The sequence below is a fragment of the Petaurus breviceps genome, unplaced genomic scaffold (genome assembly GCF_028583685.1).
Source record: "Petaurus breviceps papuanus isolate PSGF00001 unplaced genomic scaffold, PetGlider_PUasm1.0 90763, whole genome shotgun sequence".
NCBI lineage: Eukaryota > Metazoa > Chordata > Mammalia > Diprotodontia > Petauridae > Petaurus > Petaurus breviceps.
This window is the reverse complement of record NW_027187340.1, coordinates 7539892-7555945: the sequence shown is the minus strand read 5'-3', so window position 1 is coordinate 7555945 and position 16054 is coordinate 7539892. Positions and strand designations below refer to the sequence as shown.

The 16054-nt window shown below is 36.2% G+C and overlaps 1 protein-coding gene across 50 annotated transcripts in view; it reads left to right on the top strand.

Moving 5' to 3' along the window:
* The window catches only part of TTN (titin), a 324829-nt gene that overhangs the window by 75897 nt on the left and 232878 nt on the right, over window positions 1-16054 (top strand). For all 50 annotated transcript variants that reach the window (XM_069068526.1, XM_069068527.1, XM_069068543.1 and 47 more), the window contains one exon: window positions 14082-14360. In XM_069068526.1, the coding sequence (XP_068924627.1) occupies window positions 14082-14360 (279 nt within the window). The remainder of the gene's footprint in view (window positions 1-14081; window positions 14361-16054) is intronic.

The following is a 16054-nucleotide window of genomic DNA, read 5'->3' as shown; positions in this document are numbered from 1 at the left end:
ATGCATTGGAAGGAGAACCAGTTGTTTTCCAGTGTAAATTAATAGCTTGTCCAACACCCAAGATAACCTGGTTTCACAACAATAGGCCTATATCAACAAGTCTCCGTAGGGTGATAAAAACTGAAAATTATTTACACAATCATAGTTCTAGCCTAGAGGTTAAAAGTGTACAAGAAAGAGATTCTGGAAGCTATAGATTATTTGCAATTAACAGTGAAGGATCAGCTGAGTCAACAGCATCATTACTTGTTGTGCAAAGGGAACAAGGGGGAAAATATTTGGAATTTTTTAAAAAGGCTGAGAAAACATGTGAAAGTATAGAGTCTTTAGCTGGGGGAACAATAGAAGATAGGGTAAAGGTTGATCTTCGATTCATTGGCTCTCCTTTTAACAAAAAGCAAGATGTCGAACACAAGGGCATGAGGAGGACCATACATTTCAAGAAAACCATCCCTGCTAAGAGAAAAGATTTCATGTACAACGAAAACTATTTTGAAAGTAAATCTGAGGTACAAGAATGGTTTAATGTAGGTGAGAGTTTTCTAGATGAGGAAACCAAAGTGAAATTGCACCGTTTACGGGAAGCTAAAAGATTTTTAGTGGAAAAAAAGAAACTACCTTCTTTAGATACATCTTCTGAAATGGGTACAAGAATTTGGAGAGATGAAGCAAGTGATAAAGACAATGTGTCCTCTAGAGAAATGAGAGGTATTCCTATATCTTACCTAGATAGAAATAAGGCTTATATAGATGATTCTACTGAGGGAACTGGTGATTTTCAGAGTCATGTGGATAAAAATTTAATGTCTGGAGAGTTTCCTAAAAGTTCCCAAACCACTTTTGAAGGAACAATTGATGAAGAAATCTTCCAGACCAATATTATGATGATACAAGATGCATTTCCGAGAGAAAGTTTTCAAGAAGATTCAAAAATTTCAGCCAGAACTGATTTATTTACAGACAGTTTTCACAGTAAGGAAACATTTATTGAAGATACCCAACCAGTAGAAGAGTTTGAAGGGTTCATGAGAGAAAACGTAACCCAAGAGTCTTCAGGATGCGTTAGTGTTGGGCAAATGAATAAAGAAATATGTACAATAGACCCAAATAATCCTATCACATCTGATATTATTGCATCATACACCAATGAATCTTTTGCTACTTCTAAAAACATTGAGAAAAATACAGAGGTAGACAGGCAGATAATAAGACAGGGAGATTTGTCCCAAGTAAAGCACCCTGTTTCTATGAAAACTGATGAATCACAAATTGAGGGAGAGGAAAAAGCAGCTCGATATGAAAGCCTTTTCCAGAAACGTTTGCAACGTTGCCCTCCTTCATTCATTCATGAACTTGAATCTCAAGAAGTAAATGAGGGAGACTGTTGCGTGTTTGCTTGTTACTTTCAAGGATACCCACAACCCATAGTGACTTGGTATAACAATGATATGCCAATCCCACGTAAACAAGACTATATCATCCAAACTACTGAAGGTCATTCAACACTAACTTTCTCTTCTGTTCTACCTCAAAATGAGGGCTCTGTGACGTGTGTGCTATTTAACCAATATGGAACAGTAAAAACTTCAGGCATGATTAAAGTGAAGGCCAAACAGGGGTTTGGTGTCAAACCACGTGATACTCGTCAGGTCCCATCCTTCCAGGAGTACGCTGAAGAGGAAGAGGAACTTCCATTAGCATTTGACCCAATGAAAGAAGGCAGCCGAACTTTCTGGCAGGAAGACAGATCAAATGTCTCCATTTCAGAAGTTAACCCATCCAGTTCCACCACTGCAGACTTAGAATTACTTTCATTTCCTGCAGAAATTCAGGTAACGGCAGCTACGCTTACTCCTGAACAAGAAGAATTCAGAGAAGTGTTCCAACCCGTTGAATTTGCACCTAAAGTAGCATCTCAAGATCAAGCTGCTCAGTCACCCAAACACAAATTTACATTTTCATTCAGTGAGCCACCAAAATTACTAGCAGAAATGCCCAAATTTATCAAGTGTAGAGAAGGAGATTCAGTAACACTTGAATGTTTAATATCTGGAGATCCTCAGCCCACTGTAACCTGGTATCAAAATGGCACAACCTTGAACCAGAGCCAGAGGTTTGAATTTGAGGAAGAAGATGGTAGGTACAGGTTGTATATCAATGGAGTAAGTTCTCAAGAGTCTGGAAGATATACTTGCATTGCTGAAAGCAACTCAGGAATAGTAGAAAGTGCTTCAGATCTCATAGTGGAGCCTGTAGAAAATATTGGTGGTATTGAGATGAAACATTTCACAAATAGACAAGAACAAATGCACGGAGAAATCGCAAAAGCACGTTTTTATGACTTTTCGATTGACTCTCTTACAAGCAAATCTAATGTGAAAGAATATTCAGTAAAGAAATATTCTCAGAGTCTTGAGACTGTTCAGCAGCTACAAGAGAAAGATAAGGAGCATTGTGTATATTCCAGAGAAAAACCAGCTAGATTTATGCAAGTTGTGACAAAATCCAAAATAATCCATGAGTTGCCTCGAGTTGAAAACACAAATTTGCAATGTCAGAGTAAAAGGAAGGACAGATCTGTAAGTGAACAAACAGAGTCAGAGAGAGATGAAGCCAGAGCTTATCTTTTTGAGTTGGAGAAACAATTTGGTAAACAAGAAGGAACAGAAAAGGAAAACATTTATGAACATAGGACAGCTGAATATTTGTCAAATACCCAGTTTGAAAAGACGATTCAAAGTTATGTGGAGAAAGATTCATCCATTATGATATCTGAAAAGCCTTGCAATGGAAAGAGAGGTTATGCAGGCAAAAAAGTGAAGGAAAGAGGATGGAGGCAACCCTTGGAAAAAGCAGTCTGTGAAGATTATGGTTTTAGAAGTGCCACAAGTAAAGTCTCTGATGTATGCTATGAGAGACCCGCAAGGACTCCGTCTGAATCATTAGAGTCATGTGGCCCTCTTGTGGGTGAAACAACAGATGTGAGAACTTATATAGAAGCTGAAGTTGATTCACATAGCTTTGATATGAATTTGAAACGTCTCTCTTCTCAAGCAGGGCAAAAATTTGCAGAGAAAGAGAAGGAACAAGGAAAAGAAAACTTTTTAGGAAATTGGGCACCAGCCTCTGAAAGTACTGAGCCTGGTGGTTATATTAGATCAGATCTAAAACAGTCTCACCCTCATCTAGAAGATGTGGAAGATGTCAGCCAAGAATTCAATAAGGTAAATCCCGAAATAGTGGAAGACCAGAATCCTGCCTCTGAAATAAATGAACCTGATTTAGGGAGCATTGTATTTGATCTGAAACAAATTTATTCCCATTTGGGAAATACAGGTAAGAGGTTGGAAGAGAAAGTTTGTGAGCAACAGAAAGAAATATGCTACAAGGATGAAATTCTTAATTCTGAAGCATTAAAACCAGATGTCTGTGATATATCAGAAAATTTGCAAAATGCCACATCATTGACTGAACAAGAAATTCCATCTAGCCAGGAATTTTCCAATGGGCATGTGATTGAGTTGGAAAAAAGCCATATTGATCAAGATATGTTATACCTGGAGAAAGAGGGCTTTTATTTTCAGGAGCATCATTTCAGTGTTTTGGAAACAGATTTTTCACTCAAGTCAAGGGACGAAGAAATTCATCATGAAACACTTCCCTGGTTCCAAACCCTAGTACCTGAAATGCCAGAAACTGGAGCTGAAAGCTTCATAGCAGACTTAAGAAAGGCTGCAAGTGAGGAAAGGCATTTAATTACATCTGAAACTGAAGAAAAAGAAAAGCATATCATGGTGCCTGAACCAACTTCATTTGAAGAGTTAGATGCAAGAACGCAGAATTATGAAAGTGTCACTCCTGAAGAACACAATAATGATCGAAATGAAACAGATACACACCACAGAAAGCTCTCTGTAAGTCAGTATTTTCCATTTCTAATAACTGAAGAACACTTAGATCAAGACAGACAAGCAGGAAAAAAACCAGGTGGTTTCGAAGAAGAAAAGTGTTACACAGAAAATCAAATTGAAAAAGAAATGCCTTTACCGACTAATGAAACTTTTAATATTACAGAAAAAGAAACATGTCTTTCTGAAAATACTTTCAACCTCAATGAGGCACACACTATTGAAATAGAGGAATCAGAGCCCTCCCTAGCAAAATATTTACTTTCCACTGGAAAGCAGAAGCCTCCTGATACCAAAGACAATAAGGCAGGACTTTTTCAAAATGAGTCAGTTACTTCAATGGAGGTTGAAGATGTGACCTTCAACACTGTCTATGAATTTTACAACCAGCAGCAAGAATCACTGGCTCGTCCATTTTCTCCTGAATCAGATATGTCAATTGAGTTCGGAAGCACAAGCAGTGAGGAAATCTCTGAATTAGACCAATTCTATACACCTCCACCATCAGTTGAACATTTTGAATCTCCTGTTTCACATGAATTAAACTCTACTTCTCTGGATCCAACTGAAAAATATTCCACGCCAATAGGAGAGATAGCTGAAAGATATTCTACACTGTCAGAAGGCGAAGTAGCTGAAAGATACGCCACACCTTCAGGAGGAGAAAGTGCTGAGAGATATTCTACCCCTTCGGGAGGAGAAAGTGCTGAGAGATATTCTACCCCTTCGGGAGGAGAAAGTCCTGAGAGATATTCTACTCCTTCGGGAGGAGAAAGTGCTGAGAGATATTCTACTCCTTCGGGAGGAGAAAGTGCTGAGAGATATTCTACTCCTTCAGGAGAAGAAACAACTGAAAGATATTCCACCCCCTTAGGAGGACCAAAGCTTAGTCTAAGTATAAGGAAGTTTCCATCAAAAATAGCTAGAGAAGACAGCACACCAAATGAGCTCTACCACACACCTACTGGAGAAAGGAGTCCAGCATCTGATCTATGGCGCTCAGAATCATTTGGTACGCCTAATGAAGCAGTTGAACCAAAAGACAATGAAATGCCACCATCATTTATCTCACCTCTGACCAAAAGAAGGATCTTTGAAAATACGACATTAGGTTTCATTGTTGAAGTTGAGGGACTCCCAATTCCTGGTGTGAAATGGTATCGAAATAAATCATTACTAGAACCAGATGAAAGAGTCAAAATAGAAAGGGTAGGCAATGTGTGTTCTCTGGAAATCTGCAATGTTCAAAAATCAGATGAGGGAGAATACATGTGCCATGCTGTGAATATCATAGGGGAAGCCAAAAGCATTGCAAAAGTTGACATTTTGCCTCCAGACAGAAGAGGAGTGGCTCTTCCTCCTCCAATAATACATCAGCATGTTATGGAGTTTGATTTGGAAAAAAATTCATCATCAAGGACACCTTCTCCTCAGGAAATTGTCCTAGAAGTCGAATTAGGGGAGAATGATGTTAAAGAATTTGAGAAGCAAGTGAAAATAGTCACAGTTCCAGAATTTACTTCTGATCACAAAAGCATGATTGTAAGTCTTGATGTTCTCCCCTTAAACTTAGTTGAACCAAACATGGCCTCTATGGGAAATGAAAACAGAGATTTAAAGATTGATTTAGAAGTATTTGAAATGCCTCCACGTTTCACAAAGCCTATTTGTGATTATAAAATACCAGAGAACTCAGAAGCTGTATTTGAATGTTCAGTAATAGGCATTCCAACTCCAGTGATTAGATGGTATAAAGAATACACATATATTGAACCAGATAATGTTAAATATGTGGTTAGTGATGAAAAGGGAAATCATTCTCTTAAAATTCGGAGAGTTTGCCTTTTAGACAGTGCCACATATAGATGCAGAGCTGTGAATGAGGTAGGTGAAGCTATTTGCAGGGGCTCTCTCACCATAGGAGATCCTGAAATTGTTGCAACAACATCAAGAAAAAGCAAAGTAACTGTTAGTAGTTTTAAGGAGAAAGCAGTCCTGAAAAGCAAATACTCAGACAGATTTTTTGAGTTTCATGTGGTAGAAGGACCTCCCAGATTTATGAAAGCTATTTCTGACTGTAGCTCACCTGTAGGTACAGCAGCTTACTTCCAATGTCTGGTTCGTGGTTCTCCCAAGCCCACGGTTAACTGGTACAAAGATGGAAAATTGGTTCAAGGAGATAGGTTCAGTTCTGAGGAAAGTGACACAGGTTTCCATAACCTCTTTATTACGAGTTTAATACCAACTGATGAAGGCGAGTATAGATGTGTAGCCACAAACCAATTAGGAATGGCAGAAACCTGTGCCACTTTAACCTTAACTAAATTTTGTTGAGCAGTCTGGAAGCACTAACCACAAAGCAACACCGTCTTTTAGCCCCTCTGTAATTACTACAGTCTTAGATGCTCTCATATTTTCAACATCTCTAGTCCTAGATAATGTTTCAGGTATATCCATTTGTAAAGTCTATTTGAAAGCAGTATTTGTAATGCCCCTTTAATGTAAGCTCTGCGTGTAGAAACCTTATATTTTATTACGTGTAAATATTCTGCTTTTTAAGATATTGAGCTGTCTTTTATGTATGTTAGTCTCTGAACAAATTTATTAAATGTCTCTTTAGTAATCTAGTTGTTTGTACTTCTAATTTACCTGTACTTTGGAAATCAAGTACAGTGAAATGTGGACCCCCATCTAAATGTTGCATTCCTCCTTCGTGATAATGTCATTGGAACACATTCTTTTTTAGTGAGTAAAAGACCTGCGAATAAAATGTGTGTTCAAAGGAAAAGAGGTGAAATTGAGAACTATATCAGATGAGAAGCAGAAAATCAGTAAAGGATTTCTAGCATCACCTCTCCCTTCTCTCTACATGTGTTATAACCCATATTTGGAATTGTTCTTTTGAATACATGACCTTTATTAACTAAGACAAGGTCAACAGCAACAAAAAGGCAAAACCAACTCTGGTTAATTGGTAGCTAATTCTGTCTCTCCACTCTTTAAAGACATCGAATTTTTTTTCAAAATATTATTGTCCCACAAATATCTTCCAAAGGTTTCATTGTTCATCACAATTCAAAAGAACTATCCGAAGTGGTCTTCTGTATTTGAACAGGATTCTACCAGCTATTTGCAGATAGGATTCCTACCTGTAAATATGCACCGCTCCAAGATATGGGTAATAACATATATTCCAGCCTATTTACTAACACTGCAAGACAATAAAATGTCAACTTTTTCACTGAATTTCACTTTTAAAATAACAAGAAATTGTTAATGGAATGTGCTAAGTCTTTATTATAGATTGTACTTCTTCAAAATGATTTTAACTGATCATTTTTAAATGACTGTCTTTGAAATAATTATAACCTGAAGAAGTCATTTGAATTTCTATCTAAACATAGTCTTACAAACTGTAATTATTGAGAAGCTCTGTTTTCTCATCTATACAGTGAGAGGGTTGGACTAGATAGACTATAAGGTACCTGCCAACTCTAAGTTTCTATGCTATGCAGTGCTAGCATAAGACAAAAATGAATTGAAAAATAGTTTTAGTTTTGTAGCATTGAGGAAATGAAATGGTATACAGTAATGGAAAATATGAATCTTAATTAAACCTAACCATAAACTGTTGCTTCATTGTTGCCTGGTTATGTAACAGTAAGGCTCTTTCATAATTATGTATTATCCAAATTATTTGAACAGTATCTGAAAAGCATTTAATAAATATATTTTAGCATGACAATTTAAATTTTAACCTCAAATAACATATGTATTCAATATCTCTTTTTTTCTATATGGATCCTACATTTCCTTTGTTTAGTGTTTTTTACAATGGACTCTATCATAAAAAAAAAACCTAAACTTTCAAAATTTCAAGTTATAAGTAATAGTCATAATGAATAGAATAACCTGAACTTAGAGGATCAATGTTTGACACTGATATCCTCATAATATCTTAAAACCCCATTCTTCTTAAAAAATTAAGATTCAATGTCATGTTAATAATTAATGACATTCACACAAATACTTCAATAACACAGAACTTTATGTATATTCAATGGTTCATTCTTTACTGGACCTACAAAGTATTTGGATTGTGAAGTGAGATGTTTTCTCATGTTACAAAGAGTTCATTGTAGCAAACCATCTTAAGTTCAGCTATGAGCTTAAAAGAAAAAGACTCTTGTTTCACTACTATTGGCCATAAAAAAAAGTTTGAATATGGAGCACTCCTAACAATTCATTTGCATTTAATTTACCAACTTTGTTCATGGTTAACATGTCATTTTCTGTTTTTCTAAATATTGAAAAATGAGAAAGAACCGATAAGATTCTCTGATTCCACCTTGTGGTAAGTAGGAATAGTTTCATACTGTATATCCATATTCATTCCCTGTAGAGGTACTTGGGGAATGTAATAGGAAAACCTTAGATAAGTCATTGTAAATCAAAGATGCCACTAAATTGGTCACCAAATGTATGTTAAATTGAAAGGCACATTTAGGACTCGATTAAAATAATCAACAAATAGTTCTATTCCGTATGCTGCCTATGACTTTGGCCAGTGTTCTTCTATTTAGTAAATACTAGAATCTTATCTTTTAAAGTAAGTATACTTCTGTACCTTCTTTTATCACTAATGTAGTTCTGCAGAAGGGAATCAAGCATAAGGCTAGTCTACCTTGTATGTGATTCAGGAGCAATTAACTACTGAAGTAACCAAAGAATTGTACAGTACAAGACTGCCTTGTCTCTCAAAATGAATGATGAGGGCTACATTCAAAAGGGAATGCAGAATAATTAAATATAAATATTCTTTCATTCTCTCAATCAGGGTACAGTAATTACTCCTATTCACTATTTTATATTTGTATTTCAAATATTGCTGTATAGGTTTTCCTCACCCAATAAAACACTTTTAAATAGTAATGTTGGAATTTTTTTGGTTTTTTTTTTCAGCTCTTTAACTTTCTTTACTTACACAGCAAAAAGGATTGTTGGATTAATTTTGTGCTGATCATCACGGTTAAAATGACACAAAGTTGTGTACACTTTTCTTCAATGATAATTTGCAAAGGGGTAAAGAGTGGGTCAAAAAGTATATTTTTTACTTATCAGTCAAAATGTCATGTGAAAATATTTTCTCACATTATCACCTAGAAATATTCTCATTCATCATGAAGATCTTAAAAAAAAACACTGACTTCTTTAGCAGCTCAAAATAAAAACGCTCATTTTTTAATGACTGATTTGAAGTCGTGTTGGTGGCAACATGTTTTGTTTTGGAAATAATGATTTGGACTTCATAATAATATCAAATGAAATTTCAAGTATTAAAAAGTTTTAAAAAGTGATCATGGGTCACAGATATCTAAACTTTTAGCAGGAGTTATAAACAAGTATACGAGACAATTCAGTTTTATATATGTGAACGAACAAAAGATGATGTCCAACATTGGAGTAAAAGTGAAACAGTCAGTCAAAAACAGATTAATTTGGATGTTTTGCCAATGTGTTTTTGAAATTAGGATTGAATAGCTCATATCTGTATGTTTGAAATTTTGTAGACTCTCAGTGAACCAGAGAGCTATTTTTTTAGCAAGAGAAATCTATTTTCAGCTTTATTGATATTGTCTTTCTATCTATCCAAAATGATGATTTTTCTTTCAACCTCAGTTGCCCCAAGGGAACTCAGTAGTAGGCCAATATCCTCTCAATACCCTGTGAAGCTAATAACAATATGAAAGATTTATTGACTGCAAAGACTTTTCCTCTTTACTTCAATAATTCTTATGTCATTTACTGAATGAAGATCTCTGTGACTCCAAGTAGATTTTTTAAAAAATTTAATATAAACATGGGAGAAATACTGTATTAGTGTCCTAGGTAAAAATAATAACACAGGTAAGAGCTAATTTTAGGAGACCTAGCCAATGCAATTGAGAGTCGTTGATTCCATTGTGCTCTTAGGAGAACTCTTCTTTATGAATACTATGCATTTTATGGCAGGGTGCTTGATAAAAAAAAAAATTCTGTACTAGAATGAGGAATCCAGAGAATAAAGCATATACTTTAATTCTGGCTCTGCCATTTCAGATTAAATTAAATAGTTTAGGTTTCTATTTTAAGTACGTAAATATTTTAAATTGGTAAACTTTAGAAACTTCATTTATATGTATCATAGAAACATATAAAAGTATATTTAAAATTCATTAACTTTTAAATATTAGTAAAGAGGAATATCAAAAACTATGCCCCTTTAGTGTCTTTCAGGATTTTATTTCATATAACTGAATTAGATGTAAAAAAAAAAAAAAGTCTAAAATCTCAAGTCATCTTATAAGAATTCTATTAGTTCAAAAAAACCACAAATCGCTGTCAGTTACTAGACGTTTTAATCCCTTTACCTTGATTTTTCTCGATTTTTTATATTTAATTTTATAGTGAAACATCTTTAAAAAAAATGATCATTTTCCTCCATACAGAGTATTCTAGTTCTATTCTATCTGCTGAGGAAGAAAGCCTCCAAACTTACAACATTAATCTACAGTTGTCGGATAATGATAAAACACTTGAACTTGCCCCAGAATCTTCCATTTGTTCAAGTAAATTTGATTTTCAAAAGGAGGGGACTGCCCCCGAATTCACCAAGAGAGTGTCTGATGTTGAAATAAGCTTGGGGGACGTGACTAAACTTACTGTGACAGTCATTGGCACTCCGAAACCTAAAATTCAGTGGTTCTTCAATGGGATACAGTTAGAGACTTCTCCTGCCTACAAATTTGTATTTGATGGAAACGATTACAGTTTGATCATTATAGATACCACATTTGAGGATGAAGGAGATTATATGTGCATTGCCAGCAATGAATATGGAAAGGCAATATGCAGTGCCCATTTAAAGGTAAAGTCAAAAGTGAAGGGCTACAAAGATGGTAAAGCAGAACCTACAGTGGAGAAAACTTTGGAACAGCTTGGAGGTCCAGGTCCCCCTTGTTTCATTAAGAAGTTGGAACCAGTTCAGTGTATTCAAGGGCTCCCTGCTGTGTTTGAATACGTAGTGCTTGGTGAACCAGCCCCTAAAATTCAGTGGTTCAAAGAAGACAAACAGCTTTCTACTAACATATATTTTACTATCATTCATAATCCAGATGGTTCGGGAACATTTATTGTAAATGATCCTCAAAGCCACGACAGTGGTATGTATGTCTGTAAAGCCACGAATATGTGGGGGGAATGCATATCTACTGCTGAACTTCTTGTACTTTCAGAAGACCTTGGTCTAGCTGGTTCACCCAGGACCGCAAAGTCAACACAAGCAATTTTTGAAGATCTGAGCCTTCCTGAAACAGACTTACCACCTAAGAATGACCTAGACATATCAGCCTTAGAGAGGGAAACTGAGTCACTTGTTAAGGACATAATTTTGAAAGCTGCTTTAATCACTGAAGAAAAGCAGCAATTTTCATATGAGCACACTGTGCATATGCATACAGTAAACACTGATGTAACTTCAGAGACCCAAGAAGACAAAGAATTTTTTAATTTGGAGATTGTTCAGGAGCAAATAGCACCATCAGATGACCAAACAGCCTTCCCCCAAAGCCCAGCTTTACCGCAGTCCGTCATCACAAAAGACCAAAATAGCCCTTTTTCTGAAAGTACCAGCGAACCCCCCTCCACTGACCAGTCAATGTGCACTCCACCTATCAAAGAAGCCTCTTCTACACTGCAGCAGCAAAGTGGACGACCCAGTAAAACTCTCTCCAAAGAGGATGTTGTAACTTTTCAAAAGCCTCCATCAAAAGCTGTTTCATCATGCACTGACCAAATGTTTCGAGGTGTTGTGACCACAGAAGACAGTGGCATGTTCCCAGAAGAACAACTCAGAACTATACCAACCAGCCCTGAAATGAGTTATGTACAATCTACAAGTGAGCCCCAGCCTTGCATGTATTCTAGCAATGTGACTGAAGAAATACCTTTCCCAAAAGAAAGTATGACCCCTGTGGCAGATCAGAAGAAGAGAGTGGCTGTCCAAGATCAAGGGACACAAGCTGTTCTGCAGTTGCCCTCTGTAACTGAGAATCGGAGTGTAGATGAAGGGCCCATAGATAGTTTCAAGGGTATTGAAACTGTGGTTTCCGAGATGAGCCAGGAACCACAGTTTCTTTCAGAAAATGTGTGCACCAAAGAACATGATATCCTCATAGTGAGTACAGATCAATTAGAACCTGTTGTTCAAGATTTGGCCGCCAGAATTCAGGAAGGGCAGTCCATAAGACTTCCTCTGTCACGAGAGGAAAAGCAACTGCTCAGAGAACAGCATGTAGGTGAGTGGTCAAAGTCAGAAACACAAATTACTGAGTCCAAAAAGCAACCCCAAGGAATACAGAGTGTGCATGCGATTCAGGGGAATAACATCCTTTCTAAGGAAAAACAGTTTGCCCCTGTTGTTCCAGAGCAGTTTAAACCTGACATAACAATTCAACTCCGAAGGGCTCTGCAAGCTGCTATCGCAAGTGAACGGCCTAGCATCTTCTCTGAATGGCTCAGAAACATTGATAAGGTTGAAGTCAAGACCATAGCCCCTACCACAGAACCTAAACAAATAATGTGTACCTATCTCATAACCACTGTGAATTCTGCTACAGAAGAAATCACTGTTTTCATTGAAGGGGTTGACTTTCAGAGGACTAACTTGGAAATGGAATTTAAGGATGCTTTATGGTCTATCATCTATGAGGAGAGAAACATACTAGTAGCAGACCAAACTGGCCCTTTATCAGTTACTACAGCAGACTTTGAGGAAGAAGCTGATTTTTCCTCAGATGCCCAACAGGTTGAGGTAACCACTGTACCAGAAGTAAGGCCTGACAACCTCGTTTCAATGGAAGAAGTCATTTCTTTCCTTGTGGAAAGTCAGGTCAAAGAAACAGAGACCACAGCAGTCACTAAAGAGGTGCCATTAGCTTCTGTCCCCACTGAAAAGCAAGATGGTGAAATAAAATTGACAGAGGAAAAGGAGGACCTTTCTGTTGATAATAGTATGGAAAATAACATGGCTCCCACCCAAAAGCCAGAAGAGAGTCCCAATAGAGAGGATTGTCCAGTTATACAAAAACATTTGGTAGACACCATTGCAGAAGAAGGTGATATTGTGTGCTTCACATTGCAAATTACCAATTCTAAACAGGTAAACTGGTATTTTGAGAGTAAATTGATTTCTCCAGATGAAAGATACAAGAGTTTACAAGATCATGACACATACACGCTAGTTATTGATAAAGTGAACAAGGAGCTGCACCAAGGAGAATATAGCTGTGAGGCACTAAATGAAAGTGGAAAGACATCAACTTCTGCAAAACTCACAATAATGAAGAGAGGTTGGATTCTGAAGTCAAAATATCCACCACTAATATTCACTTGGTTGCAATGATTTAGAGCCATCACTGAGTGTCAACTTTTGTGCCATGGTAGACAATAGATTAAATAAGAGTATTCATGAAGTCACAGACCTAATCATGGTTTTAAATTTTCTTCCTTTCCCCTCATTCAGTGTTTTTTTCAGTAACTTACTACCATTTTTTGTTTCATCATTTGGTTTTGAAAACAAAAATGTATATTTTTACTGTTTTCTCTATTTTAAATGTAGTGCCTTTTTAGCCTTTTTCTGTAAGGAAATAGTCTTATGTAATGAAAAAGCAATCACTGCATATAAGGCACCAATTAGCAACCCCCATATCAGCAAGTTCAACGCTATTCCTTAAAAACCATGATTAGCTGTCCATGTGCACTTCTAAATCATGTTTTCTTTCTTTCTTTTGGTTTTTGCTGTATCATCCTTTAAAATATAATTTTCCTTCACATTTTATTTTTCAGTGTTGTAGCACAATGTGGCACATAGAATTCATTGCATGTTAGCTAGTGTTACCACATCCCAGTAATTACTTGGTTTTCCTAACTGACTGCAGAGTTCTCACTGAGTATGTCAAACACATTTTCCCCATTGGCTTTCACTTAAAATGTTTTTGTTTTTGTTTTTTTCCTCGTCACCCTCTTGTATTTCTTTCAATTAGTTTCAGGGCATCACTCCATTAATAGCTACAAAATAGAGGAACAATACTCACAAGACAAAATTTCCTAACAAAGTTATGTTTCCATTTCTAGCTGCCCCAGTCATCAAGAGAAGAATTGAACCCTTGGAGGTAGCTCTTGGGCACCTCGCTAAGTTCACTTGTGAGATAGAAAGCGCACCCAACGTTCGCTTCCAGTGGTTCAAAGGTGGCCGAGAAATCTACGAGAGCGAAAAGTGCTCAATAAGATCTGCACATTACTTGTCCACCCTGGAAATCCTGAGAACTCAGGTCGTTGACTGTGGAGAGTACAGCTGTAAAGCTTCTAATGAATATGGTAGCGTAAGCTGTACAGCAACCTTAACTGTAACAGGTAAATACAGAACATGAATGGGTGCCTCAATCTAATTTTCACATCCTTGCCAATCTAATCAGTGAGAGATGACAACAGTACTCTTTGTGATGTGTTAATGAAAAAGCAATGCTCTGCCACAAAGCACTTGTATAAACAGACCTATAAATAATCATATTTTTTCTACAGGTCCAGAAAATTACTTCTATTAAAACACAAGAACAAAAAATGAAGTTTGAAGAAGACAACTAGTTGCAGAAACTAATTGAAAATTTCCTATTTCAATTATTTTTCTGCAACTGACAGAAGAAAAATAAAAACCATTTTGCTTATAGTCTATAGTAAAGGGTAGAGAAACAATCCGAATGAATTCTAAAATAGACAGTATTCATTTTAGGAAGAGGTACCCTAAAGAGAAGTTAATGTGAAAAAATGACATCTGAAAAAATTCTTTCTAGTTTGCCTTTTTAAAAAGACCAACTCTATTTATTAAGTGAAATGGTGTCTGAACTATCTGCTTGATACAATAATTTGAAGTAAATTTGTCAACATCTGTCACATCTTTTTTTTTATTTTTATCAGGATCTCACTGCTTGGCTTGAAACAGCTTAGTCTCTATTTCTGAATAATGAATCTTTTTAAGTGGTTACATTATTCAAATTTGAGCTGCATATTTCTTTTAGATTAGAACCAATTACCATGTTTTACATCATTATAACTTCAAATAATGTAAGCTTGAATACATGTGACCACTTCACAGGATTTATTAGTAGCATTATGCTTGTACCATATTATATTTGGTAGAACTTTGTTCTACTAGACAATAATGAAGTTTTACTTTATTCAGTGTTTAAATGGGAAGTGAGAAGAGTTTTTACATGGAGCTGGATTATGAATGTAAGAAGATCTAAGAAATTCCGTTGTTATTTCTCAACATTTTTTCTATGAATATTTTAATAATCAGTACTACCACACAACGTCCTCCCCTCCCCCAACTTCCTTATAGGTTTTCAACAGTAAAGTGCAATGAAGTAATTTCCCTGCCCCTCCAATTTGTCCATTACCCTAAAATATGGGTAGGGGAGTCTATAAAGCCAATCAATCACTTGAATCTACTTCTTAGCAAAAGCAAATTAATAGATCATCTTATATTCTTCCAGAAAATATTGTGGAGGGCATTGAAAGTTGAGGTTAGAATTTGAAGTTTATCCAGCTTCTTGAGGGGGACCTTGTTTGTGAACTAAAACTTGCCTGATTATGTTCCTTGAGGAGTGGGACAATATACAAGACAGATGGAGAACATTTTTTTTTCTCTGATAGATAGAAGGTTTTGAAAACAAACACTACTCTACTAATCTTACTCTTCATCACCCCTCTTCTCTCCAAGAAATGTGCTTAGAGCTGCTCAGAACTCTCAGAAAACCAAGCCTAGAATCTTTCCTTTGGGATTAGAATTCTTAGTTTATTATTTATTATAATGTAATAATTAAGTTCTCTAATTAGAATCAGTTCAACACAAAACATAAATAGAACAATGACATCTAAAATCTCCTGTAGGGCTAGCTCAACATGTTAGGATAAAGGAGAACAGAGTGGAATGGTGGGGTTGGCTGTGGAAAGGATATTCTCTACTCCTGGAGACTTATTTCATGTGGCAGGGGTGAAATGGAAACATGTTACCAAATATTTCCATAGTCTTGAAATAATTCAGGAGA